General features: G+C 39.0%; 2 protein-coding genes across 3 annotated transcripts in view; one reads left to right on the forward strand and one right to left on the reverse strand.

The window, feature by feature from the left end:
* LOC128782507 (monocarboxylate transporter 13-like) overlaps positions 1-4,063 on the reverse strand; it is a 23,205-nt gene extending 19,142 nt beyond the window's left edge. Inside the window, exon 1 of the mRNA XM_053932879.1 lies at positions 4,018-4,063. The gene's annotated coding sequence lies outside the window, so the exon portion shown is untranslated. The remainder of the gene's footprint in view (positions 1-4,017) is intronic.
* Positions 3,003-24,509, forward strand: ERMP1 (endoplasmic reticulum metallopeptidase 1). 2 transcript variants are annotated; one of them, XR_008428815.1, is made up of 16 exons: positions 3,003-3,283; positions 3,891-4,192; positions 7,518-7,645; positions 7,972-8,077; positions 8,978-9,124; positions 10,788-10,880; positions 12,244-12,456; positions 13,587-13,807; positions 17,164-17,338; positions 17,964-18,154; positions 18,810-18,962; positions 19,457-19,659; positions 20,357-20,472; positions 20,985-21,148; positions 22,291-22,722; positions 22,869-24,509. XR_008428815.1 is itself a non-coding variant. In XM_053932872.1 (15 exons), exons 1-15 carry the CDS (start codon positions 3,003-3,005, stop codon positions 22,453-22,455), a joined length of 2,658 nt encoding a protein of 885 aa, XP_053788847.1. In that variant the 3' UTR covers positions 22,456-24,509. The 2 variants fall into 2 exon arrangements, 1 of the variants encoding a protein (XP_053788847.1); XM_053932872.1 differs by having other exon boundaries at positions 22,291-24,509.
* Positions 24,510-26,226: the final 1,717 nt, after the last annotated feature.

Genomic DNA, 26,226 nt, shown 5'->3' on the forward strand with positions numbered 1-26,226 from the left:
TACACATCAACAAATGATGTGTAGCTCCTACTTCTCAAACTGTACACTTCAGATAAATAATGTAGGCATAGTAAAATTGATACAAATTAAAATATGTTGCTGGAGAGCTACTGGCCCTGCATAAAGCTGCTTAGGTGAGTCTTTCGGGAGTGGTGGCCCCCCCAGTTTTTGAACATTGATGATATTATCCATTAAATCAAAATAAGATATGAAAGCCTGTATTTGATTCCTTGATTGTCTTCTCTATATAATTTCAAGCCCTACACAAGAATTTCAAAGGAGAAATAGAGACCTACACTCAATAGCAGGCCCATCTTTCTTTAAAACCATATTTTCTTAAGTATATTAATAATACTACCTTAACATCATACAGGTTATTAATATGACGTTGTCAAAGGGCAGTTTCCATTCAAGGAAATATTGGGGGGGGTCACATTTGATTTTTTTGTTTTGTTTTGTTATTTGTGTTGCAGGCCTTTTACTGGACTAATTCTGCACTGGTATTTTTAAGAAAAAAATACATTGGAATTTTTCATAATAGTTTCTAATGTAACATCTACTTTTGAGAACCTAACCTGTAGATATGTTTGTCTGCTTGTGAAGAAAGAGATAACATAGGTAAGTGAGAGAAAAGCAGAGAGGAAGTAAAACTGAACAAAACAGAATAAATCAAGCCTCTCTGCCTAGAACTATGTTACTGGATCGTAGCTTAATCAGGAGTTGAAAATCATAAATTGTCATCAGTAATCTTGTCTGTACTGAGGATGCAGTGAAGCAAATCAGGAAACTCGCTAAGCCTGATTATGGAAATTTCCCAAGGAACCTGGGGTGTGCAGAGAGCATAGTCATCACCTGTTGTAGTGTGTTTTGTTTAAATTCATGTCTGGCCCTTGTTCTACTCCTTAATCCCCTCCTCTCCCGAGCTGCCAATCTTCCCAAGGTCTTCCCCAGCCCCCAACATTCCAAGTTGTCAGTCCTCCCCTTCCCTACCCCTTTCTCCAGAAGGTTCCTTGTCAATCCTCCCTATCCCTACCCCTTCTTCCAGAGTGTTCCCTGTCTATTTTGTTATACTCGACACCCTATTTGTTACTTTGTGTTATTCCCCTCCCCTGTTTTCCCTGATAGGTTTGTAAACTATTTGTCCCACCTTAGACTCCTCCCTTACCACATCCTCATTGGTTCACTTTCCTAGACCACGCCTCCTAAGTTACTGTATAAAATTTTTGTTCACCCCTTGAGTCTTGGGGCTCCATCTTGTCCATCTGATAAATACAGTCTGGTACCCCAAGACCCATGTTGTCTTCATCTGTCCCGGTGCTGAACCTGCCAATAACTGGGATTGCAGAACTCGCAGGGGGACAGTTGCTCCCCTGGCCCGCCACCACCCACCATGCCACACTCAGCGCATGCTGCAGCAATCACCTTTCAGTCCACCGTTTTTTTCAGACTTTGTAATTCCAAAGAGTATTACAAATCCTATTAGTTTTCATTTGCCAACAAGGGCAGGGTAGAAAGCAGCAGTGTTCTGTGTTTATCTGCACCACTGGATTTACTGAAACTGCCATTTCTCTAGATCATTACATATTTTGTTTCCAGATTGCATCACAAAGCAAAAAATAAGTATCTTTTAGGATATCTTCAAAAACGATGAAGAGCACTGGAAAGCAGTATGATAAAGATAGGGAAAATGACCACAAACAGGTCTGTGCCATCATTCAAAGACAGTGTGAGAGCAGGCAGAAGTGTTCTCCCCCAAGAAGAACTGTGTGGAGTGCTGTATGAGTGATGGTATTTTGTCATTGCTCAGGCCCCATCCTCATGGGTGCTCTCCTTGGCATGAGTTCACTGGAAGCCACTATTCACTAGTATCTGCTGGCACAATTGCTCTGCACCCAGCCTACCTGAGCTCCAGTCTGGGCACTGCTACAGCTTTGAAATTCTGAAGATGTAATGCAGTGGAGGGGGAAACCCTGCAAGAACCACTAGTGCTGTTAGGGTTAGGGTTGTGGCACTTTGCTGCTCCCCTATGTGGCACTACTCTTACTTCTGTGAACTTTCCTTTCTGTTTTAACAAAAACAAAACCAACCAACCAAACAAAACAACTAAAAGAAGCAGGAAACCAGGAAAAGCCTTGCAAACCTTTGCGAGCTAGGTGATGCAGCGTAGTGCACAAGGCAGTCTTTGGTCAGGTGCAGGGTCAGGCAGACACTCACCCTGGAGCTGTGGCTGGACAGAGGGGCCAGGGCTTCACCACTGCCAGGCCACCACTTTCCATGGGCAACCAACCATTGCTGACAGCTTCCCAGCCTCAGCGTGTAGCCAAATGCAGGCCCAGCTGCACTGGCTGTGCCCAGTTATGGGCTCATGAGGACAAGAGAGACATGGAGCTCCTGGAGCAGGTCCAACTGAGAGCCACAAAAGTAACAAAAGAATTGGAGCATGTCCTTTATGAGGAAAGGCTGAGAGAGCTGGGCTTGTTCAGCCTCAAGAAAATATGAATGTGAGGTGGCCTTATCAGTATCTGTAAGTCTCTGAAGGAAGGGTGCCAAAAGGATGCTCTTCTCAGTGGCTCTGAGCAATAGGGTAAGAGGACAGAAGACAAGAAGACAACGGGCAGAAAATTATGCACAGGAAGTTCCACCTGAACATGAGGAACCTCTTTACAGTGCAGGTGACTGAGCACTGGAACAGATTGCCCAGAGAAGCTGTGGAGTTTTCCTCATGGGGAATATTCAAGAACAGAAATTTTAAAGATGGAGGAATTTTAAAGATTGTTTTAAAGATGGAGAAATCCTGTGCCATGTGCTCTGGGATGACCCTACTTGGGTAGGGAGGTTGGACCAGGTGACTTGCTGCCGCCCCTTCGAGAGCCCCGGCGCCGCCGCCGCCACCGCCAGGCCCTGTGCCGGATCACGTGAACGGCGGGCGGGGCCGGGCCGCGCTCTGACCCTCGCCCGTGTCCGTACGGCGGCTGCGCGGCGGACGGGCGGACGGCGCGGCCATGGAGCGCGGCGGCGACACGGGCGGGTGGCGGCTCCGCGCCACCGCCGCACAGCGCGACCGCCGCCGGCCGCCGCCGCGGGAGGACGGCGACCCCGGCGCGGGCGGGAAGAAGCGGGGCGGGCGGCGGCTGCTGCTGCTGCCGCTGCCCGAGGCGCGGGGGGCGCCGCTGGTGCTGCTGTACCTGCTGGGGCTGCGGGCGCTGGCACAGGTGTCGCACCGGCAGCTGCTGAGCCCGCCCGCCCCCGCCGGGCCCCGCGACTTCAGCGCCTCCCGCGCCAGGTACGGCGGGGCCGGCGGGTGGGTGGCGGTCCGAGGCAGAGGGGTCGTGTCGCGCTGTGCCCTGGCAAGAGCTCGGAGCTGATGGAACAGCGCCTCCCCCATAGTTTAGTTCTAGTAGTCTCGTGTGGTGTTCAGTGTCTGGAAAAGCTTCTTTGCAAGTTTTCAGTTGTTGTGTCACCGAGACGTCGGGAAGACTAAAACTATTCCTGTAATTTCAGTTTTAGAGTGTTGGGGTCAGGTGTATGTCTTGATAAAAGTATGCTTTTTCAAACATTCAGAAAATTACATACGCATATACAGAACCTTCCTAAAGGTAAAATCTTTAGCTTCTCCATTCACCCTTCTGTTTCTTTTTAAATTGATATGTTCAGATCAGAAAACCAATACCATGGCTTAATATCACGGTAAATAGTTAAAAATAAGAATACAGCCTGATCAGGCTTGTATGCCCATTACAAGTTACCATCTAACTGGCTTTAAAAGATAAGCTCTTCTGCTTATCTTGAGTTTTGAAATAGAACCATCTACAGAAATATTACAATTATAGGTAAGTTACATACTAAATATTGAATGTGTTGATGCTTAAGTTTAAATTTATGTCTTACAGGGGATATCTTGACAACATTACAGCAATTGGGCCCAGAACAGTTGGAAGTCCAGAAAATGAAGTTCTTGCAGTTAACTACCTCTTAGAACAAATCAGGGAAATAGAAAGAGAAAGCACGGATGCTCACAAGATATCTGTAGACATACAGAGGCCCACGGGCTCCTTCAGCATTGACTTTTTAGGAGGCTTTACTAGTTACTATGCAAACATAACCAATGTGGTAGTGAAGCTGGAACCTCACAATGGAGCCGAGCATGCAGTGTTATCCAATTGTCATTTTGATTCCGTACCAAATACCCCAGGTAGGTCCATGTGTTTGTTTCACATTTCTGTGTGTGACATGAGCCGCAGAGCTTGGCTCATGGATTTCTCCTAACAAATAGCCACATGGGAATAATGCACTTGTCAGCTAGTCAGCTTGGTTTCAGTGAAATTCATTGTTTGGAGTGACAGGTTGATCCTGTTAAACTCAGGATTTCACTCTGACTTTCTGGTATAGATGCTTATTAAGATTTCTGGGAAGTTTGATTATATCTGGCCTTCTTATAATTTACTGCTTATGCATGTCATTCATGTGCTGTTTCCACCCATTGTCAAGGTCTTTTCATACTACTGTACTTATTTAATCCTGGTTTTCCTTTCACAGGATGCTTTGTGCAAGAGACTATGCCCACCCCCAGTAATGAGCGTGTTTTCCCCACTTTTTGCTGGTGTCTCAGATGTTCAGTCTGATATGCTTAAGATATGCCAAGTGTTTCTTCTTTCCACATTCAAAGCTTCTGTCTCAAAAGACTGTAGTGATCAAAGGCTGGAGTACTGTTACCTTGATAGCATGTATATATTTTAATTGTAGTTTGACTGTCACTGTTGCGTACTCTCTTATTTTTGTTCCTCTATATTTTTAAAATCTAATCCTGTTAAATTGTTACTGCAGCAAGGGTATAAGCTGCTTTGTAAATTTATGGGTTTAACAAAGCTGGGAAGGTATGAATCTAAAACACAAAATTTGTTGTAACACTCAGCCACAGGTGTGTGCCTGTTATTACAGTTGAAAAACACCCACAGATGGCACTCACCAACGGTGCAGCTTTTGCTGGAGTCTCTTCATTTACATCCCACGTAATATTTTATTTTTTTGGTGGTGAGCCTTCTGTTCTGTCGCACATGTGACTGGTCTTCATTATTAAGGAAACAGTTGAGTGTTAGCTAGAGAAACAAAGCTTTTGCTGGACTCCTTCTGCCTTTTTTTCTGTCCATAAATAGTATATAGAACTTCTCTTTCTCCTTAATCATATTTGTACAATGTGAGCTTCTAAATTAAGCTTAATAAATGCATGATTATTATACATGCTCTGTGACTGAGGAACTGCAGAGATGCTAATTACTATGTGTATAGTCTTATGTATGTCTACCTGGACTCGGAGTATTTCACAAACGTAGTACTATGATAATCAAAAATTGTTTTCAAATTGATGTCCTATGTAAATTGTGTGTCGATTTCTGTGGATTATAAAACATCAGTTATTTTCTTTACAGTTACTCAGACACTAAAATATTTCGCCAACCTTGCACAGAAGTGCCAAAAACACAATAGTGGATTTAATAGGATTTTACAGAAAACTGCAGAGGAGCTAGAAGTCATTCTGTGTGCTTGTTCTTAATCACAAAGCAGCCTAGCCCTTTATAGCAGCAAGGAGGTGCTCTGCCTTTTGTTTTCTTAGTATGCCACTTGCACATTACCTAAGCAAGAGTCTTTTGTTTTCTCCAATATTTCTCTTAGCTATTTGCTTACAGCCCTTTTTTTCATTACCAGAAAGGTGGACTTAAAGATCAGTGAGTAATACATTTGAAAATCAGATAATAAAATACAATCTGCTTGTGGTGCTTATATGCACAAAATGTGTGAAGCAAATCTCAGTAAATCATTTATTTTAGAAAGCTTGTGTTCCCTGTGAAGGAAAAAACATAAACTGTGAAGTCGTAAAATATGTCTTTTGTTCTGATTCTACTGCTCTTCAGTTTATATGGCCTGTTTGATTCTTTTCTAATAAACTCGACAGCAAAAATATCCTTGAAATTGTCATTGCAGACATAATGTGTTTTTTTTAGTTTACCAATATCTGCCGTAAAATCTGTTACAACCTCCTGTCAGTTTTGTTGTGTATGAGGTATTGGAGTATAGTTTCTCTGCAAGTTTGTGTAATAGTCTATGGCAGCATGGCTGCTTTTATCAGATGTAAATCAGTATGCCTCTTGAAGCCAATAACTTTTTTTTTTCGTAGCCTCACAGCAAGGCAGACAAATGACTAACCTCACTGTAAACTATATGCGTCTGCTGAGTTTTCAATACAGCATTTAAAATAAAATAACTCAGTGTGGCTAAGAGCAGACTCCTGATAAACTGGACTTAAACTCTCTTTCAACTCAGAATGTTCTGTGATATTCTGTGAAATTAGTGAAAACCTGTGACAATCGGGGCTTTAAATCATGTATTTGGGTGGCGATCTATGGAAAGCTTTTCTCAGAACAAGGCCATAATTTTTGAGAAATAAGGTAGAGAATGGTGTATTGGAAAGATTTCAAATTTATTTATTCTATGCAATACACTAAAGCTAAAACCTAGACTAATATTTATGTTTATATTAGGAATATATCCTTTTCGTAGCAGATACTTCTTAAGTTTTGCCTGATGACAAGCTTTGGAAAAGCTGCTCTTTTTATGTGTAAATTGAACATTCTGAGCAGTTAACAAGTGTACCTAAATAGCATGCTGACACCTGAACACAGGTTGTTGGCATCTTAGTGCATGTCAGTGGCATGCGTGCAACCCAGGCCCACAGGAATTACGTTTAAATTTCTGTTTTCTTCTAGATTTTATTTATTAGAGTGGGACAGGGAGGTGCTACAGCTTGCACTGAAGTGAGGAAAGTGGGAGTCCTTGACTAAAAGATGGTTGCTTAATCAAGATGAAAAACCAGTGGGGCGTGGGAGGTGTGACATATTAGTGTTGGATGAGAAATTCAAAGACAACAGGGATTAGAGTGAAAGGGGTTTCTGCAAAGAAGGGTGGTGAAAAGCACCTGATCATGAAAATCTTTTATTATAATGTATACCTTGTGGAGGCTTTTAAAGGTGTGAATTCTGGTTTTCCTTAGCTTTATTTTGCAGTCTTAGCTTTATGTTACTTTGAGGTTTTGTCCTCCTGGTTGAATGCAGCGTAACAATGCAGAGCACTTCAGGGTGACTTGTGTGGGAGTGTTTATTTCTTAAAATTTGAGGGTGTTGACAATGAAAATTACATCTTTATTTGTTCATGTTGTATTTAGGAAGTTATATAATTATCATATTGCTTTCCTAGTAACCTGGTTAGTCTGCTTCTCTTGAATAGTAGTGTTGGATCTGATCTCTTCTCATTCACTTGCCCAACTTCTGAACATAATTTTTCTTTCAGCTGTTGCTTTCAACTAGTATAGACAGAAGGTACAAGCAGTACCAGAAAATATACTTAACACAATTGTACTGCAGTTATATTAAAACTGAAATAGCATAAACCGTTTTTCCTCTTTTGTCTTTATTGCAAATCTGTGTGTTTGTTGTAAGCCCTGTTATTTTGCTGATTATTTTAAGGTGCCAGTGATGATGCTGTTAGCTGTGCAGTGATGCTGGAAATACTTAATACACTTTCAAAATCATCAGAGTCCCTGCAGCATGCTGTCATATTCTTATTTAATGGTGCAGAAGAAAATATTTTGCAGGTGAGAATGTGTCAGAATTAGAAATTATACATCAAAGCAGTATATTAAAATTCTTAACAAATGAAAGATATAATTTGTGTTTAATCTCTTGAAATATTAATTTATTACCTGTCTTCTCTGAGGAGAATGTGTATAATTTCAAAGGGAAACATGCAGATGGATTAAGGATATTGTCTATATTAGTTTAAATTGAATACTTGCATTTTTTGCATCTGTTTATGTTTTCTGCCTTGTGCCTTGAGTTATGTGCAGTCTTGAATGATGGAAAATAACATTTAGGCTTGTCTGGTAGATGTTTGACCTATATTTTTTGTTTTCCCATCAAGGCTAGCCATGGCTTCATTACACAACATGAGTGGGCCAAATCAATCAGAGCTTTTATTAACCTGGAGGCAGCAGGTGTAGGAGGAAAAGAACTTGTTTTTCAAACAGGTATGAACTTGCATTATGTCCAGTTTCTGCACTAGGATAATTTGATAATAAATTATGCAGACTTGAAGGAATATTGAAAATTATTCATAAGCAAAAGACAAGAGAACCTCTGTGCCTTTTTCCCAGTCAGTCCTGTGCAGCAATTAAATTGTTCTCAGTCTTTAGATAGTTACAGGCTAAATCACTACCACAGAAGTTGCTTCATAGGTGGGAAGCCTGTGCAGAGTAGAGTAATAGAAGTTGTGTTTCCCTTTTACTTCAAGATAAAAAGGAGAAAAGTGTTTTGATAGTACACATACCTTGATACTCATACTTCCACATGTTCTATTTGTTTTTCACAGCAGTTCTTGTAAAATCTTGGCGGGGAGATGTTGGCATTAGAACTCCATCTCATGTTCAGGAAGCAGCAAAACTTCTGTGTTTTGTAGGCTACAGTTAAACCTGTGCCCCATCCTAGCTGGACTGCAGACTTTCTTGTACTGATGAAGCTGCTTAGCTGTTTACTTGCACTGAATGCTTTAGGGGGACAGACTTTTTTCTAAACAGCAGATTGTATGTGTGATTGATGTGTGATACATACATGACGGATTGGAAGTTTGGCTAAAGGTTGTGACTTCTTCATTAATGCTAATGGGACATGGGTTATCTGCTCTGCCACTGAACACAGGAGGCAACAGTGGCTTAGTTTTTTCCCCTCAGGCAATGCTAATTCTTTCTTCCAAGTGTGAGTAATTCATCCAACACAATTGTATTTACTATATGCTCTGCAGGGCAAGAGTGTTAAATCTTCAGTAAGTTACTTTGTGTTACTTGTTACCATGAGAATACATATCCTAACTGAAGTTCAAAAAATATTTGCTGTGAATTTTCTGCTCTTTCTTTTTTCTGATCTTTTGTTAGGACCTGAGAACCCTTGGTTGGTACAAGCATACGTAGTTGCAGCCAAACATCCCTTTGCCTCTGTGGTAGCACAGGAAATATTTCAAAGTGGCATTATCCCAGCAGATACGGACTTCCGTATCTACAGGGATTTTGGCAACGTTCCAGGTATGTTATCAAAAGGCATGTCAATACACATTTCATTTTTATAACAAGGACACTGTTCTGTGGTTGACTATGTGAACATCCTCAGATTTGATCTGTCTGTCACACTGAGAGGGAATTTCCTTGTTACCTTCCTAAGGAAAGAGTTCTTAGATTGAGTTTGTCATATAGTTTGCTAAGGATGTTTTTAGATGACCGGTGTTTTCCAGAAAGAAGCTTCATGGTAGAAAAATTTCTTGAAAACCAGGAAAATACTCCAGGAATTAGCAGTACTCTATTAACTATTCTATTTTGAAACATTTTGGTACATGATATTAATAACCTGATTGCAGGAATGAAATGTCTGTATCTAATGGAAAACCAAAATCATCTTCTTTAGAGATAGTAATATAGTCATTAATGCATTTTCATTACGCTTGGGTTTTGTTTGGTTGGGGTTTTTTATTGTTACTGGGGTTTTTTTTGTTGGTTTTTTTTGTTTTGTGTTTTTGGTTTTGTTTGTTGTTTTTTTTTTTGTTTTTTTTTTTTAATTTGGTTCTTGTGGCAATGGTGGTGTTTTGTTTGGGAGATTTGGTTGTTGGTTTTTGGGGGGTTTTGGCAGGTTTTGTTTGTTTTTTTCCATAATCAAGGACAGGACAGAAACTTTTTAGTTTTGCTGATCTGTTTACAGGTTGCTATCCTTTCTGTGAACAGTGGGAAAGAAATGTGAAATGTTTACTCAGTGTGAGCACTGAGTTCAAAAGACCGTAAACTTCTGTAAAGTCCTTGTTATCTAGGACAGGTTGTCAGGTTGTTCAAGAAAAGCGATATTTTTGAACTGATTATTAGTACAAAGCGGTTGTTCTGGCATATTCTGTACTGTTCTGAAGTACACTTCTAGTCTGAAAATGAAGTAGAAAAATGAATGTAGAAAATTAATGATTTTGTATAATGTCTTCTTTGTTCAGAATCTTACCTGGATGGTGAAAGATTTCTCACTGACCTCTGGGGTTTTTTTAATAAACCAATTAAAAAAAATTAAGTTTAACAACTTAAACTTAATAAGCTTTCAGTTCATTCCTCAGAATAGAGACTTAATTTGCCAAAAACTGTGAGAATTCAAATTGCAGGTAGCAGCTTTTGCATATGCAGCTGAACAGGTGAATGGGAAACACTGACTGTATAACTAATGAAGCAAATAACCTTTGGGTTTTGGTAAATAATTTAAAAAAATTAGTTTACATGTTAGAAGTACAAAGAAGGCACCTGGTATTTTGAGAAGGTGCTGTGTAGTTTTGCAGTGCTGCTTTTTATTTCTTTTCAGCATGAGCATTTATTGAAGTGCTGCAAGTAAGCATTTAGCAAGCACCTTGTACATCTTTTCTGAAGCTGAGATGATCTGGTGTTTTCATGTGTTTCTCCAGTTGGGTACAGATGTCATAGGAATAGGTACATGCAAAATGACAGATACTTTAAAATGTTTTAAAGCTGTTCTCTTTTAAAGACACTGCAAGTCCAGTTAGTTTTCCTTCTGTAAAGAAGACTACTTTGTTCATCTCTAAGGATAATGACTGGATTACAAAGTAGAGAGCAGTGTTTTCTGTGAAGTATATGGTAGGCTTTCACATACTTGTTTTGGGATTTCAGGATTGCATAGATTTTAAAAATGCTGCTTTTCTTTCTGTAGGAATAGATTTGGCTTTTATTGAAAATGGCTACATTTACCATACAGAGTATGACACATCAGACAGAATTTTGACAGATTCCATTCAGAGAGCAGGTTGGTATTTTAAGGATTCAGTAATTTACCAAAGAATAGTATTGTAGCTGCTTTTTCATTTTGCTGTAAGACTGCTGCAGTATAAATTGATAATTTTAATTACACATTTAGTATATGTTGGTTGTGTTCTCAAGAACAGAGAATTAACTGAATACACACTTTTTAAATAAAAAGGAAATATATTTGCTCAACTTGAGAATATAAACTTTATCAGCATCCAGTGATGTTAATTAGATTCCACAGTTGCTTGAAAATCAAAGTTACTGTCTCTCGAGTAATACCTGATTGTTCAGCATTCCATGTTCCTTTTATCTCACTAAGTCCCATTATTGGTTAATGTTCCACATCAGAAGCTTTTGAGTAGGTTGGTGGCATAGAGACTAATTTGCCAACAGAGGTTTTTATGTTAATATGGACCTCAGTCAAACTTACGTGGTAGCACAGACTGGGTAAACGGGATTTATTTTCTACAACAGGTTGTGCTTATAGCAGGCTATTTGCAGAATGTAGTAAAGAAAATGACAAAGGCCTTTAATTTCCCAGGAAAAGCTAGCATAATCCTAAATGCCTCCAGGATTTTGACTATTCACTAGCTTAGATGACCAGCATGAGTAAAGGTTTTAAACACTTCCTTGCAACAATTTAGTTGCAGGACAGAAAATAACACTTTTAAATTCCTATTGGAAAGGTGATTTTAGTGGTCATAATGGTTATGTGTAGAACTTGTCCCACTAAATATATCACAGATTTAAAAAAAAAAAAAAAAAGACAGACTTTACAGCCAGTAAGCACTTTTAATGTTCTAGTAAAAGCAAAATGAAAGTTGAGAATGATTACCTGTGTTTTGGTTACCTGTGTTTGGCTGTACTGTGTGAAAGGAAAAGGTGATTGGTGCCTGGAGGCTACAGAGTAAAATAGTGGCCTTGTCTTTACAGTTATGTAGGGAAGGAAAGGCAGGTAATTCATAGTCGTGAAAACCTGGAGGGGTCACTTAGTGGTGAAGAGAAAAGGATGAAGGTTGGAAATTATAAACTCTTCTATGGGTTAGCCTTCAAGTCCAGTGCTAAATATCAGAAGTGAAGAAGAGTTTATGGGCTCACAGCCTGACTTTTGTCTTCACTGAGATGGTGTCTAAGTGCATGAGACTTCCCAAGTATACTTATTTTGATAGCTGGATAGAATAACTCATGAAAATACTATTCTGCGTGTACTGTCAAATACCCATTTGAGTATAATAATTTGTGTATTCATGCCTTCGTTGAGGATATTTCTATACAGTTTTTCAGAATGGTTATATTAAAAATGCTGTGTGGTAATTTATTGAACTTAATATAATTATATTGTGCATCTGCTCTTTTAATAGGTGACAATATTCTGGCTGTCTTAAAATACCTAGCTACATCAGAAAAGTTGGCTAAATCTTTTGAGTATCGACATGGAAATGTTGTGTTCTTTGATATACTTGGTTTATTTGTCCTGGCTTATCCTGCTCGTGTTGGCACAATTATGAACTATATCACATCAGCAATTGCTTTTTTTTATTTAAGCAAAAAAGTATTACAGCCAAAACCCAGAGGTAAGTCTAAGTGATTTTTGGTTTGTTTTTTTTTTTTTGGGGGGGGTGGGTGGGGTGTTTTGTTGGGGTTTTTTTTTGCCTTTTTTTTTTTTTTTTTAATTGCATTACACTTCAACAAATAGCAATTACTAAATGCAGAAGTGTAGGTGAAAAAGTGTTCAGGCCATTACAGCATCTGGTTAGTTGAACTTCAGAAATAAATTTTAGGTGTGCAGCATGCCATAGGAGTTGCTTGGTGTTTAAATCTTTCATCTCAATATTAATGATGGTGAAAGAACATGATAGGCCTAGATGTCTAGCATTTATGAATCATGATTTTGCCTCTTATCATTTCATGAAGATTAAAATTTAATCTTAAAGATCTCGAAATTGAAAAAAATTTGCCAAGTATCCATATAATTTTTTTTTTATTTTGTTAATTCAGATTTGGTGTCAGAACCATGTTTCTTCAACACCTGTCTGTAGGTAGGACTAAGCAAGTAAAAAAATGGGGAAAACTACAGCAAAGTTTAGTAGAGAGTGTAAACCAACTTGAATCTGGTTAGACCTTCTTAGCATGTGTAGGAACATGCCTGTTTAAAAGAAATAAGGCTTAAGAAATTACACCCATCTCCTCCTAAAATCCAGAAAACATTTTTGGAGTAAGAAAATGTTACAAGAAAAACAACCCAATTTTTTTGTTGTTTCTGGGGGAACGAGGAGAGGGGCTTGGGGTTTTTTTGGTGGTTTGTTTGTTTGGTTTGATTCTGTGTTTTTTGGGGGGAGAGTTTTATTTTGGTTTGGAGTTTTTGTGGTTGTTTTTAGTTGGGTTTCTTGTTGGGCTTTTTTGTATACTTAAAAGTGGAACTATGGCTCCATCAGCCCCCTAGTAAAATTCTTGCTATTAAGAAAGCTGTAATCTGCCAAATACACCAGTATTCTGGGAATAAACATTGCAGCAGGGATGTGTGCAAATAGGCATGCAAATAATTAGGCTAAGTGATGCAAACTCTGCTGTTAAGATACCTTCACAGGAGATCCCTTTATTTTGGTCATTAAAGTAGTTACACTATCAGATAAGTAAAATTTTTATTATAGTCTGCAGTAGAATATACAAGTGTTGAATGAAACTTCTTTTTTCTTCTTCATAGCTGTTCAAAATCTGAAGAAACTACTGACTGCATTCAGCTTGACCCTGATGAGCTGGGTGTGCACACTGGTAGCAGTCCTCATGGTGGCAATGTTTGTCTCCTTCATTGGACGGGCTCTTTCTTGGTACACCCATTTCTATGTTTCTGTGTCTCTCTATGGCAGTGCAGCTGCAGCTAAGCTCATTCTTGTGCACATGCTAGCCAAGAAGTTCTTCTACAAGGTAGGCAAGGCTTTGTTGTTATTGTTGAAGGGCAATGAAGTGTTTAATCTGTGGAAGACAGCTTTGAACTGCTTAAAAAAAAACCAAAAGGTTTTTAGTATTTAAAGTGTCACTCTAAAAAATTGCTTCATCTAAACATAGAGATTGTTCTGCTGAATCAGAGAGGTAAAAGTTATGTAATTTAAGGCAGCTTTGACCTTTAGGAAATGTTTCAGGAAAGAGGCAGGAGCCTTTGTGACTTAGGTCACAACAACCCCAGGCAGTGCCACAGGCTGGGGCAGAGTGGCTGCAGAGCTGCCCACAGGAAAAGGCCCTGGGGGTGCTGGTGACAGCAGCTGAACATGAGCCAGCAGTGCCCAGGTGGCCAAGAAGGTCAATGGCATCCTGGCCTGTACCAGCAATAGTGTGGCCAGCAGGAGCAGGGCAGGGATTGTCCCCTGTACTCAGAGCTGGTGAGGCCACACCTCAAATCCTGTGTTCAGTTTTGGGCCCTTCAGTACAAGAAGGTAATCTTGGTGTTGGAGCATGTCCAGAGAAGGGCAGTGGAGCTGGGGAAGGGTCTGGAGCACAAGTCCTGTGAGGAGCAGTTGAGGGAGCTGGGGTTGTTCAGGCTGGAGGAAAGGAGGCTCAGGGGCACATTATCGCTCTCTGCAACTGCCTGGCAGAAGGGTATAGCCAGGTGAGGTTTGGCCTCTTCTCCCAGACAACCAGCAACAGGACAAGAGGAAATGTCAAGTTGTGCCAGGGAAGGTTCAGATTAGATATTAAGAGACATTTATTTGTGGAAAGGATTATTAAGCTCTGAAACAGGCTGCCCGGGGAAAGGGTTGGGTTACCATCCCTGGAGGTGTTTAAAAGGTGTCTAGATGTGGAACTTAGGGACATGGTTGACCAGTGGCCTTGGCAGTGTAAGGCTTAGATCAAATGATCTTAAACGTATTTTCTGACCTAAACAATTCTGTGATTATGCTGATTTATAGTTATTTTGACCACAGCTGGAATTGAAACAGAGCTCTTGGTTTTCTGTGTTCTTCTCTGCAATAGGTAAAAGTCATTTAGACCCCTGCAAAGCTCAATAAGGATTTGGTGTGTTACTTTTCCATTGCTGTCATTTGCCATGATTACGGTCTGTCTACCTGTTTTGCTTAGTATTCTTTTTTCTGGACTAACCAATGCGATTTAACTTGTATAATAATTTCATTATTATAGATTATAATAGTCCTATATGGTTTTGTGTTAAATACGAATAGTCTTGAGGTATCTGATAGCTGACACTCTTCCAGGGCAGAAGTTGACTACTCAGGCCTGCTAGGTTGAGGTTTTAGGTGCAGTAATATTTAGTCATTCAGTGTCGCAGCACGCCATCACGGGGGCGTGCTGGGCAGCGAGAGTTCTGCAATCCCAGCTATCGGCAGGTTCGGCGCAGGGACAGATAACGAGGACACGGGTCTTGGGGTAAACCAGAGTGTATTTATCAGATGGACAAGATGGAGCCCCAAGACAAGACTCGGCGGGGGGGGGGGGGGGGGGGGGGGGGGGGGGAGGGTGAACAGAAGTTTTATACAGTAACTCAGGAGGAGGGGTGCAGGAACATTAACCAATGAGGCTAAAGCTGGGGAGTGGTCTAAGGTGGGACTAAACTATTATAAACCTATCAGGAGAAGTAGGGGAGTGGAATAACACAAAGTAACAAACAGGGTGTCGAGTATAACAAAATAGACAGGGAACACTCTGGAAGGAAGGGTAGGGATAGGGAGGATTGACAAGGAACATTCTGGAGAAAGGGGTGGGGAAAGGGAGGACTGACAACTTGGAATGGAGGGGGTTAGGGAAGACCTTGGGAAGATTGGCAGCTCGGGACAGGAGGGGATTAAGGAGGAAAACGGGGCAGAAATGAATTTTAAACAAAACACACTACAACAATTCAGCTTGCTGTAACTTACACCATCTCAGCCATTTAGATGGGTTTTGGACAAGGGAATTTAGGAAGCCTTAGTTGTCATCCAAATACAAATGTTTTTTAAAGTCTAAGAACTTCATGCCATGTATGAAAAATTCTGAGTGGATCAGTCGTATCTTTCTCTGGAAGTAGGTTTGTTGAAATTTTTGGGGGAAGGGGAGTGTTAAGTGGTACACTTATGTTACTAAATAGGTGTATTTGGTGTTTTCCCTTTGTGGAAAAGATGAGCCATTTATAAAATAGATGCAATGTTACCATTTTCCAGTGGTCTGGATGAGCTGGCTGTTACTTTCATTAGCTGTTAAAACATTTCAGGCTTTAGATCTAATTCATGCCTACTGATTGCCTAATCATCAGATCAACCATCTGAAAATCAGAAGTGTTGCATGCTGTAGCTTGCACCACACTGTACAGTTAATGTTGCTTCTGTAACTTGCATTTGACTTAAAAGTTGCATAAAAATTTTGGAAGCCAGTCTCTTCCTTGGCTATCAGAGGCAATGCCTATTCATGGCTCAACATCTTGTGACTTGATAAGCTTTGTGTTTTGAAATAGGTTTGGTAACTTGTATGTTTCTTCACTCTCCTCTTTTTTTTTTCCTCCTCGCCCTGGAACTGAAGTAGGTGCTTTCTGATAACCATTGTTCATGCAAGCAGTCCCTTGTGCTACTAGCAGGGTTTGCTGTTCGGAATCATGCACTGCAAACACTGCAGGATTGCCCATGTAACTGAAAAAAAAAAAAAAACAAAAACAAACCCAAACCAAATCATATTTTTGATGGTTACATTTCTTCTTTCCTCCATCCCCCTTGAAACATATCTGCTGTTGTCTCACATATGATGTCTTTTATTCAAAACAAATAATATATCTTAATAAACAGACTTCGGAAGTGACAGCCTGTGGCATGACCTAAAAAGGCACCAGTATAATAGTTGTGCTCTAATAATAGTGCTTGTGTAATAAATCTGTTAACAGCTGTTCAAAAACTAGTTTACATTCTCAGGAGGTCCAGATAATTTTTTCACCCATAAGTATTACATAGTTTTTTAATATGCTGCGTTACTTTTTTTGAAAAAGGCACTCTTCGCCTGAAACACTAGACTTGTGTATTCTTTGGTATTGTCATTTGTACATTCCCTTCCTCCTTCTTCCCCAGCCTATGTAATCTCTTTTTCAAGTTATGTCAGCAGATTTAGAAAACTAATAAAAAAATACACTGTCATGGATAATTCTGTATGGTTGGAGGATGGTTAGATGATGTTTGTCAAAATTGTTTTGCCCAAGGAAAAGTTGTAGACACATTCACAAGGAATGTGGATTTTTCTGTATGTTCTCATGAGATGGGATCTATGGAATGTGCACAGTAATTAAATGTATTTCTTCTTTTTTGTTACAGAATGTGAATGAGCAGTACCTGGGAGATGTTTTTTTTGATGCCTCATTGATGATTTGGTCAATAGCATTGGCTGTGATGACTCAGATGGGCCTTTGTTCAGCATTCATTTGTACATTATGGGTAGCATTTCCTCTACTCACTAAGCTGATGATCCACAAGGAATTCAGCCAAAAAGGTATGGGTTTTGAGGGGCAGAAATTATGTTTCGAAACTTGTACCCCTACTTGCAAAAGAAATTGCAAACATTGACTTTGAGTAGTCAAGCACATTTTCATAATGAAAAAAGTGTTCTTGAACTAAAGACAGTTTGAAAGTGTGGGAAGCTTTAAAAAAATACACTGAAAAACATCCCATGTCTCAGGTTAAAAGAACAGTATGTGAGTATATTAATTAGTGATCAGAATTTTGATGAACAGTAAAGGTTCATAAAAATATTGTAATATTTAAATGATGCTTGGGACAGAAAACATGGGGGGTTTTTTTGTTTGTTTGGTTGGTTTTTTTTTTTGTTTTTTTTTTGTTTGTTTGTTTGTTTTTGTTTTTGGGTTTTTTTTTTTTTTTGTTGGTTTTTTTGTTTTTTTTTTTTGTAATACAAGATTAATTTTGTGGTGGTTTTGAAAATTATACTGCTGTTGGCTGTGCAAAATGAGATCTTCCCATATCCATGTCAGGGATGAGGACCAGTATTGTGTATTGAGACTTGCAGCAGTAAATCTTTGTGGATACATCAGTAAAGCTTTGTGTTTATGTCCTTTTAAGTTTCTACTTTTTTGTCTTTTGTTTTTTCCTGTTCTGTATAGGTGCCACAATAAAGTTTATTGTGATGTACATGCTGGGGATGTTTGTTCCCTATCTGTATATGCTGTATCTTAGTTGGACTGTGTTTGAAATGTTTACACCTGTCATGGGACGTAGTGGTTCAGAAATTCCACCAGATCTGGTATTAGCAGGATTTATTGTGATCTTCACTATGATCCTGTCTTCCTATTTTGTAAGTAGAATTTGTAAATGTTGTTTAAAACTCTTAGGCTTTCTCTATAGTTTAGAATGAGATGGGTTTTTTTAATTAATACTGGAAGTTAGTGATAATTTTACAGTGCCTTAAATGTTAGAGTAAAGTTCTAGAACATGTGTCAAAGATTCCATGGTTTGTATTAGTCAAAGAAAGGTCATTGAAGCAGATTTTTTTTTGGCTGGTATGATGATGTAGTAAAGACTGATGTAAAATACGAAAGTAATGCTGAATTTTGAACAGAGATTCATTTTAGGTGTAATATATGACTGAACAATGCATGTACAAACTTCAAAAAGAATACTCAAATTTGTGGGATTTTTCTGCTGCCATAGAACCTGGAAAGATTCTGTTGGGGTGGTTTTTTTGTTGTTTTTGTTGTCAGATGTTTTAAAAACAGGAAAGTTTTGAAAGTTCCAGGAAGTACTTTATTCCTTTTTATAAAATAAATCATCTTTAAAAATATTAGTTTTAAATACTGAGATTAAAAAGAAGTGTCTTGTATGAGGTGGTACTTGCAATTATGTCTTTTTAATGTGCCTTCAGTTCCATAATTGAATTTTAGAATTATACAAGTAAAGTTTTATGTCTAAATGTTGCACTTTTATAACTGGACTGTTTTTTTATTCTCTAGATTAACTTCATTTACCTTGTCAAAAGTACAAAAACGACGCTAGTAACTTTAACTACTGTGTTTGTAGTCACTCTGATTCTCGTTTGTAGTGGAATCTTCTTTCCTTACAGTTCTGATGCAGCTAACCCAAAGCCTAAGCGAGTCTTTCTCCAGGTAAGAAAAGCTTTGCATGTTGTATTGCCTCTTTTAGTTGCAAGAGTGTTTAGTTTTTTCAAGGCTTAAATCCCTTTCTTCGTTGCTTTTACAGCTCTAATGATTATTCCTGGATTTGAAACAATTGCTAATGCTTCCCTTGTTCGCTGTCAGTGTTCAGCTCATCTGTGTCGGAAGAGCAGGGTGTTTTAGGGGGTTTTAAGTGGGTGAATTGTGTAAACAATGGTAATTTAAAAAGTGAATGTGGTTTGAGGTGGACTAAAACAGTCATTTTCTGATGGTGTTTTTATGGTATGTTTCTTTTCTGAGGAATTCTTGCATTTATATTCATAAATACTCAGATATGTGTTCAGTGCTGAAAGGTCTACTGAAAATGCAGAAGACCTTAAGCATTCACAGGGAGGATATTTCAGAATCACCTCTGACTCTTGCAAAACTCCAGAGGCTCCATTATCTTTCTGTTTGTTGTTTTTTTTTTTTTTTTTTTCTTCTAGCATACAAGCAGAAGATTTCATGATCTAGATGGAAATGTGGTTAAAAGTGACTCTGGTATATGGATTAATGGGTTTGATTATAATGGAATATCTCACATAACTCCCCATGTACCTGAAATCAATGACACCATTAGAACTCCATGCGAGGAGCAGGCTCCCTTCTGTGGCCTTCCTTGGATTCTGCCAGTGCATTTCATCTTCCGGTTTGTGTGAACTCCGCTTCACTTGAGCACTTTACTGCAAAATACAGGACTCGTTCATGCAATTTCACTTACATAAGGGAAGAAAAACTAGGCATAATCTTGATCTAAAAGTAATATCCTTCCTCTTCAGAAGACAAACTTCTGCCTAGGTGCTGTGTCTTCTGCTATGGGTCTGCTGCAGGAGCTGTAGAAGTTGATGTGTGGAAATCAGATGTAAGCACCAGTGGAGAAAAAGGTGAAGGGGGGCGCCTCTTAAAGGGCACTTCAGAGGAGGAGGATATATGTCATCTCTCTTCTTCCCTTCCTTCACTGCAGCTGACAGCAGAGGATGTTTAGAGTAGCAGGTCTCCACAGAAGGAAACTAACTGCTGTGGGTATTTCTCACATCTCAAGAATCTTGAGAGCAAAAGTTTAGGTGTTTGAAGGTGAAAATATTCTCACTCATTTGTTTTGTAATTTAAGGCAGATTAAGGTAATGAATTGATTCACTGCTGACTATTTTTCTATTAATATACCCTTTAAATATTTGTCTGGCCAAAAGCTGATTTTACCTGCCTTCTGCTAGAATCAACACCTTTTTAATATTTCGTGTAGTAGCAACAGTCAGCTGTACTATGGAGAAACTTCTTGTCTTCTAATGTTTAGTACCTCCAGGTGTCGCATTGAGAATAACTTGAAACTTTTTTTTTCTCCACAGGAAAAACTGGTATCTTCCTGCTCCAGAAATTTTGCCAAGAAGCCCTATTCAGTTTAAACTTCTGTCCAAGAAGCTGATGCCCTGGAACTCTGTGAGGTTAAGCTTTGAAGTATCTGGTGAGTGAAGCTTCTGGTTTATGATCTGTGTTTATTTTTATGCCCATAATAAATCAGGCTTTGACTCCATTACTGCAGGTTCTAGTGCCGTTCCCAGGATAGTGAGCTTTCTGAAATTAGCATGAATTAATTCAATTTCATAGCACACTAGAAGCTGTGAGTAGTGTCATGCAGTCCTTATTTCTGGTAACCTCATCTGTCTTGAGTAAGTCTTGATTGTTTTACAGAAGGTCTTTTCTAAACTGGATCTTGTAGCATTTTATATGTTAGTATGTATAAGACTTTTTAATATTTATTATTATAAAATGTCCTGTATTCCTCTGTTACATCATTATCTCACTTATCCCAGTGCTTAGAAAAAATTGGAGCATCTTCTCTAGAGAACTCATTTCTGTCATGCTTTGGAAGACATGAATAGTAGTTCAAGGATGCCCTGCTATTCCTTGGGAAAGCAGGTGGTTACTCTGCCTCTGCCCGTTGACACATGTGGACACGCATCTCTGTCCCCGCAGGCCCAAGCCACATGTCCCTGTACGTGCGGCCGCACGCAGGCTCAGTGTTGTCCCGCTGGTCCCTCGGGGATGGAATGCCGGTCGCCAGCCTGGGGGGAGACTACTTTGTGTTCTACTCCCATGGGCTGCATGCGGCTCCGTGGCAATTCTGGATGGAAGTGACGGTGAGTGCGGCACGGCTGGAAACCTGGTGATGCTTTGGTCCACCCTCTTCCCACCATGGCAGCATTCCTGTGTGAAAAATGTCACAGTAACTTCCTAATACTTTTCTTTATTTGGTAGATCTTAATTCTAGTATCCCTCTTTTGATACATCAGCTTTATAGATCAGCTCCCATGTATTTTCCATGAGTAGTCCACCAACTTGACAGCCAAGGGAAAAATATTTTTCTTGTCTGCATGGTCTTTGATCATAAGTTTTGATTTCTCTGATCTTAACCTTGCAGTTCTTGAAGTTTTATCTTTACTACTGTTATTTCAGAGTTGATTATTATTATTATTATTATGAGTAGTTCTCTTTCCCTTTCTCTTCTCTTGTTTGCTTGGTTTTGGGAAATTACAGGAATCCTTGGTGGAAAATGTACCTGTCTTCAAGCTGAAGAGAGTTGTAAAAGCTTTGTTTTCTAAATTTTCTTTTACATTATTTTCAGCTGGAAGCAAGGCTGGAAGCCTGTTTCACTGAGATTTATGATCTGTCTCCACACTTTCTAACTTGAAAAGGAATATTTTTTTGCAGACCTGTATGTTTTTATTATAGGTTTAGCAGTGTCTTATCCTTTGAGTAAATATTACAGGTGTCATTGAAAGCTCAGTAAGTCCATTTTTCTTTCCTGCACCAGGCTGTCTAAACATAAATAATCCTCAAAGGGTACTCGGTAAAGCAGACTGGAGTCTCAAGTATGACAAGCCTTGCAAGTCTGATAGAGGCAAAGGTAGGCAGAAGAGGCTGTATATACTCAGGATTTGCCGTAGAAGGGTCAGCGTACATACTGTGTTGGAGTCCGTATCTTGATTTGGCAGCAAAACAGACAGATAAAAACACTAAACTAGGAGCACGTGGAAGCTGTGTAACACATCAGAGGCACTAAATATCTAAACATCTGGTTGCCAGTTCATTTCAAATTGAACTTGTCATGTAACCAGACTGATATATTGAAGATGGGAAGTGTTTTAATATAGAGGACAAAAAACTGCAGGATGGATTTTGTTGCATAGATATTGTCTGGCGAAAACTGCATCTGAATTGATCTCATGTTGAAGTGTCAGGAACAATCATAAAGACTGTGTTGTCCTTTTCTCACTTTCAGGCCCCAGAGAAGCATTCTGATGGAGTAGTCTCCCTCGCCATAGCAGCACATTACTTTTTTGGGGAAGATCAAAAGTCACCTCAACTCTTTGCCTTACTGGAGAGGTTTCCCAACTGGACATTTTCTTCTGGCTGGTCCTGTACCTATGACCTTTTTGTCTTCTAATTTTGACAGCAGTGCTGCAGGGCTAATAGGGTTATCTCTAATGCAGCATGCCCTTGTGGCAAGCACTTTCTAACAAGATGCCAGAGACTTCAGCAAGAATTTAAAATACTTTGGCAAAAGGTGTTTCTTTGGCAGTTTGACTATTTAAAGACTACTGCTATCTTGGGGATATAATAATACTTTTCTGAATGCAGTTCACCTTGGCTCTTCCACTGAAGTGGCAGTTTGGCTAGTGGGTTTCTTTAAATGAAAACTGCACTTGATGAGGTAATATTAGCATAATAAGTAGTGGCAATTGTAATGGAAGGGCTTCATGGAATTATTTTGATACTATGTAAAATAAAACCTTACTTCACTGATACATGGAGTATCACCTACCAATCCTATCCGTCCTATTTATGTCTGATCTCCAGCTAGAAGGTGTTTGTTCCTGTGGGAGCATGGCAGAGGTGGCAAAGCATTACTTTTGTCACTGGATGAAGTCACTGAAAGCTGTGGTACTCATGTAGGTTGCGATCAGTCCTTGGCAAATGCCCAGTACAGAGAAATCAATATTATGAGGGGATGTGGTAATTGTGTATCCAAATTGTATGTTTCTGTTAAAAAACTTAGTTCTAGCCCTTTTCCTGTCTCTTTGGTGTTGCAGCATGAGTGGCTTAGTTCAGCCTAACTACCATCTTGTGGTTTTGTTCCTATTTGGATCTTTCATTATCAGCACAAGAGTGTGTGACTTGCTGTCTCATACAGCTAAGTCCTCACTCCTTTAAGTGGATGTCTTATAACTAATCTACTCTAAAGTTTCCTTCCAATTTATTAGAATTGGGTAATTTTGGTATCTCCTCTGGAGAAACTTTTGGTAGTGTGTCAGTATTGCACTTCCTAATACATATTACTCTTTCTTAAAATAAAGTTTCCTTTCCTTAAGGAAAAGCACCTAAAAGAGTAATCTGGTAAAGATTTCTAATATTCTGGATTGCTCTTATTTTATTTTCAAAGGATGGATTTTATAAATGACTGTTTTAGAGTATCTTCCAATTTTAATTGGCAAGCTTTGAAATCAGAAGCTACTGACCTCTTTTTTTATACTTACCAGATTTTTGAGGTTTTTAGTGCATTGGTTAATAGTTAAGGGTAATTTCTGAAATCCAAAGAATTTGGCATATCTGAAGGAACTTAATGTTTTTTTCCAAATTATTTATAAAACATTTGGCTATATCAATACCACGCTACAAATTTAAATAGTTTTTTTTAATCTCATGAGTATAGCCTAATGTCATGCAGAGCAGGCATCATCATTTCAAGTAGAAACATGCTAGGATTGGTAAGTTTGCAGAGCACATGAAAGGAAATTGTGTGACAGTTAATTTGTATGAGCTGTGATGGATAACAACTCTCCAGTCAAGTATTTTTCCTTTGGATTGTTCTGTAGTTGTGTGTAATAGTGGAAAGAACCAGTGTCATGGGTGCAAGGGACATTAACAAAGATTGTCAACTCATGGACTAGGGTAAGAGGTTTAATTTCTGTAATCATAGTGAACTGGCCATCAGTATCTTAAAGCCTGTGGGTTTATACATTAATGTGCATTAATCATCATTCATTTGATTGTATCTGATTTGAAACTATAATCCCTATATTATTTAAAAGTGCTATTAATGATTTGAAAATCAGAGTTATAACCTAAAACTCTTGTGTCTTGAATCTCAGCAAACGTACTGTACTCTAGCTGATGCACAGCTTGTTAACTAAAGCTGCACTGATACTTACCATCTTCATCTTCCTCAGTTTTGATTTTTGTGTTTTGCTTGTGATTTAAAGCTTTGGAAGTGCTGTGCGAAGAATTCATACTGGGAGCCAAAAATATAAAAATGCCTGTTGGCAATTTCTGAAACTTTAAAGTGAAGCAATAACTTCTGCTGTCTCAGGATTTAATCCTTGTTAAATAAATTTATTATGAGGTATGTCTGGTTTGTTGCAGATTTCTGTCTTTGTAAATAAAAGCAAAACTTGATTGGTGACACTTGATTTTTAGCATAATTAAAGACTATATATTTGAGTTCATTGCAGTAATGTTTTACTTGACCTTGGGGTAGAAGTACTGCTAAGAGGTGCTGGGTTTGACGTGGTTTGAGGTGGTGTTTAGAGCTGTGCGGAAGATAGGCTTGGCCAAAGAATGTAAAAATCATCTGAGTTGAAAAAAGTTAAAATGTGAATTCTGGCTGGTTTCCTGGAGAGGAAGGTGGTTTTTGAAAAAGATGTGATACAGAGGAGTCACTGGTAGCCAAGCTAAGTATTCTTTGCAAAATTGATGGTTGAGACCAGTTTTATTGTTAAACTATGAAAAAAAACAGGATGGAAACATTCCCTGTTTGTGTCCATTTGCTTCCCTATTCAAGTACAAGCAGATGAGTCTTCTGCTACTGTGGGTTACTATTTCTCCTAAAAAAGCATTGTGTGATTTACTCTTTGAATTGTATGAAATGCAAGCAGCTGGTAACTTTAAGGGTACAAGGGCATAGAGTAGAAACATTATTTATTCTTAGTAGAAGCAGTAAACAGTTGGTTAGAATTACCTTATGCTCATCAGAAACAATTTACATCCACAGCATTTTCTAAATTGCTTTCTTCTGTTTTTCCCTCATTTTGATGGCTTTGAGAATCTACTGTTTTCTATTAAAATACATATTTCTGAAGCTGAGTACTAAGCACTTTATCAATTTAAGCAAAGGAAGCCCCTACTATGTTGTTATACAATCTAGTGCATCCTTACATTGTGTCCCCATACCTTCAAGATTGTCTGTCAAGTAGAAGCATGCATTTGAAGAAAGAAGTGTTGGGATAGGTGCAATGAACAGGAAAATTTCAGCTATCATAAACAGACTGACAGACTGTTGAGATGAATGGGGCTGTTCTGTGCTAGTAAGACCTGTCTTTAATGTCTGTCAGTCTGTGTTGGATTGCAGTTCTCCTAGAGAAACACTAATCAAATAGACAAGATCTAACAAGTCTATACAGAGGCAGTTGTAGCAGGTGGGACACAGCTGAAGAACAGTTTGCCTGCACAGCAAAGCTGTTCCATACTTTTCTCCCTTGAGGGCTAAACATAATCTGACACTTGATAGTTGGAAGGGACCTGCAGGGTGACCCATTTTAGAACTTGGTATGTGGTCTTGGTGGAGAATGGTAGGAAGGCAGGCAAGATCAGTAAAACTACGGTCTGTGGTTTGTGTCAATTTATGTAACTGTGGCTTCCATTTTGAAGACAGAACATTCATTCTCAACCTTCATTTAAATCCCTTTCAGTCTTGGGGGATAAATTGATCCTAGAAATTAGCCAGGCTCTTCTGTTCACTGTGGAAGAGGTTCTGTTGGGCTGCAACTCTTCATGGTTCTATCATGCTCAGAACATGCTAAGCATTAAAGCAGAGTCTTGAGCAGGAAGTACAAGCCAGTTTAGGGAGATCTGTATTTCAAGCAGACTGTCAAGCATCGGTGTTCCTTCGCAAACATTTTTTTTAAAAATTCAGTTGCAGAAAGATGAAAGAGTCAGTCTTAAAAACTAGCAGTAATTCATCTAAAAAGGAATAGTTCTTTCAGTCTGTTCTGAGAATGAAACAAATAGAAGCTTTAAAGCCAGTAAGTGCACAGGTGAATTTAAGTAACCATCTTAGAAAGCTGCCCATACACAGTTTATTTGGAGATGATTTTTTCAAGGGAGAAGGTGATGGTTTGTTCTGTTTGGGTGGTTTTGGTTTGTTTTGTTTCAAGGTTTT

The sequence above is a fragment of the Vidua chalybeata genome, chromosome Z, assembly GCF_026979565.1.
Source record: "Vidua chalybeata isolate OUT-0048 chromosome Z, bVidCha1 merged haplotype, whole genome shotgun sequence".
NCBI classification, from domain to species: Eukaryota; Metazoa; Chordata; class Aves; order Passeriformes; family Viduidae; genus Vidua; species Vidua chalybeata.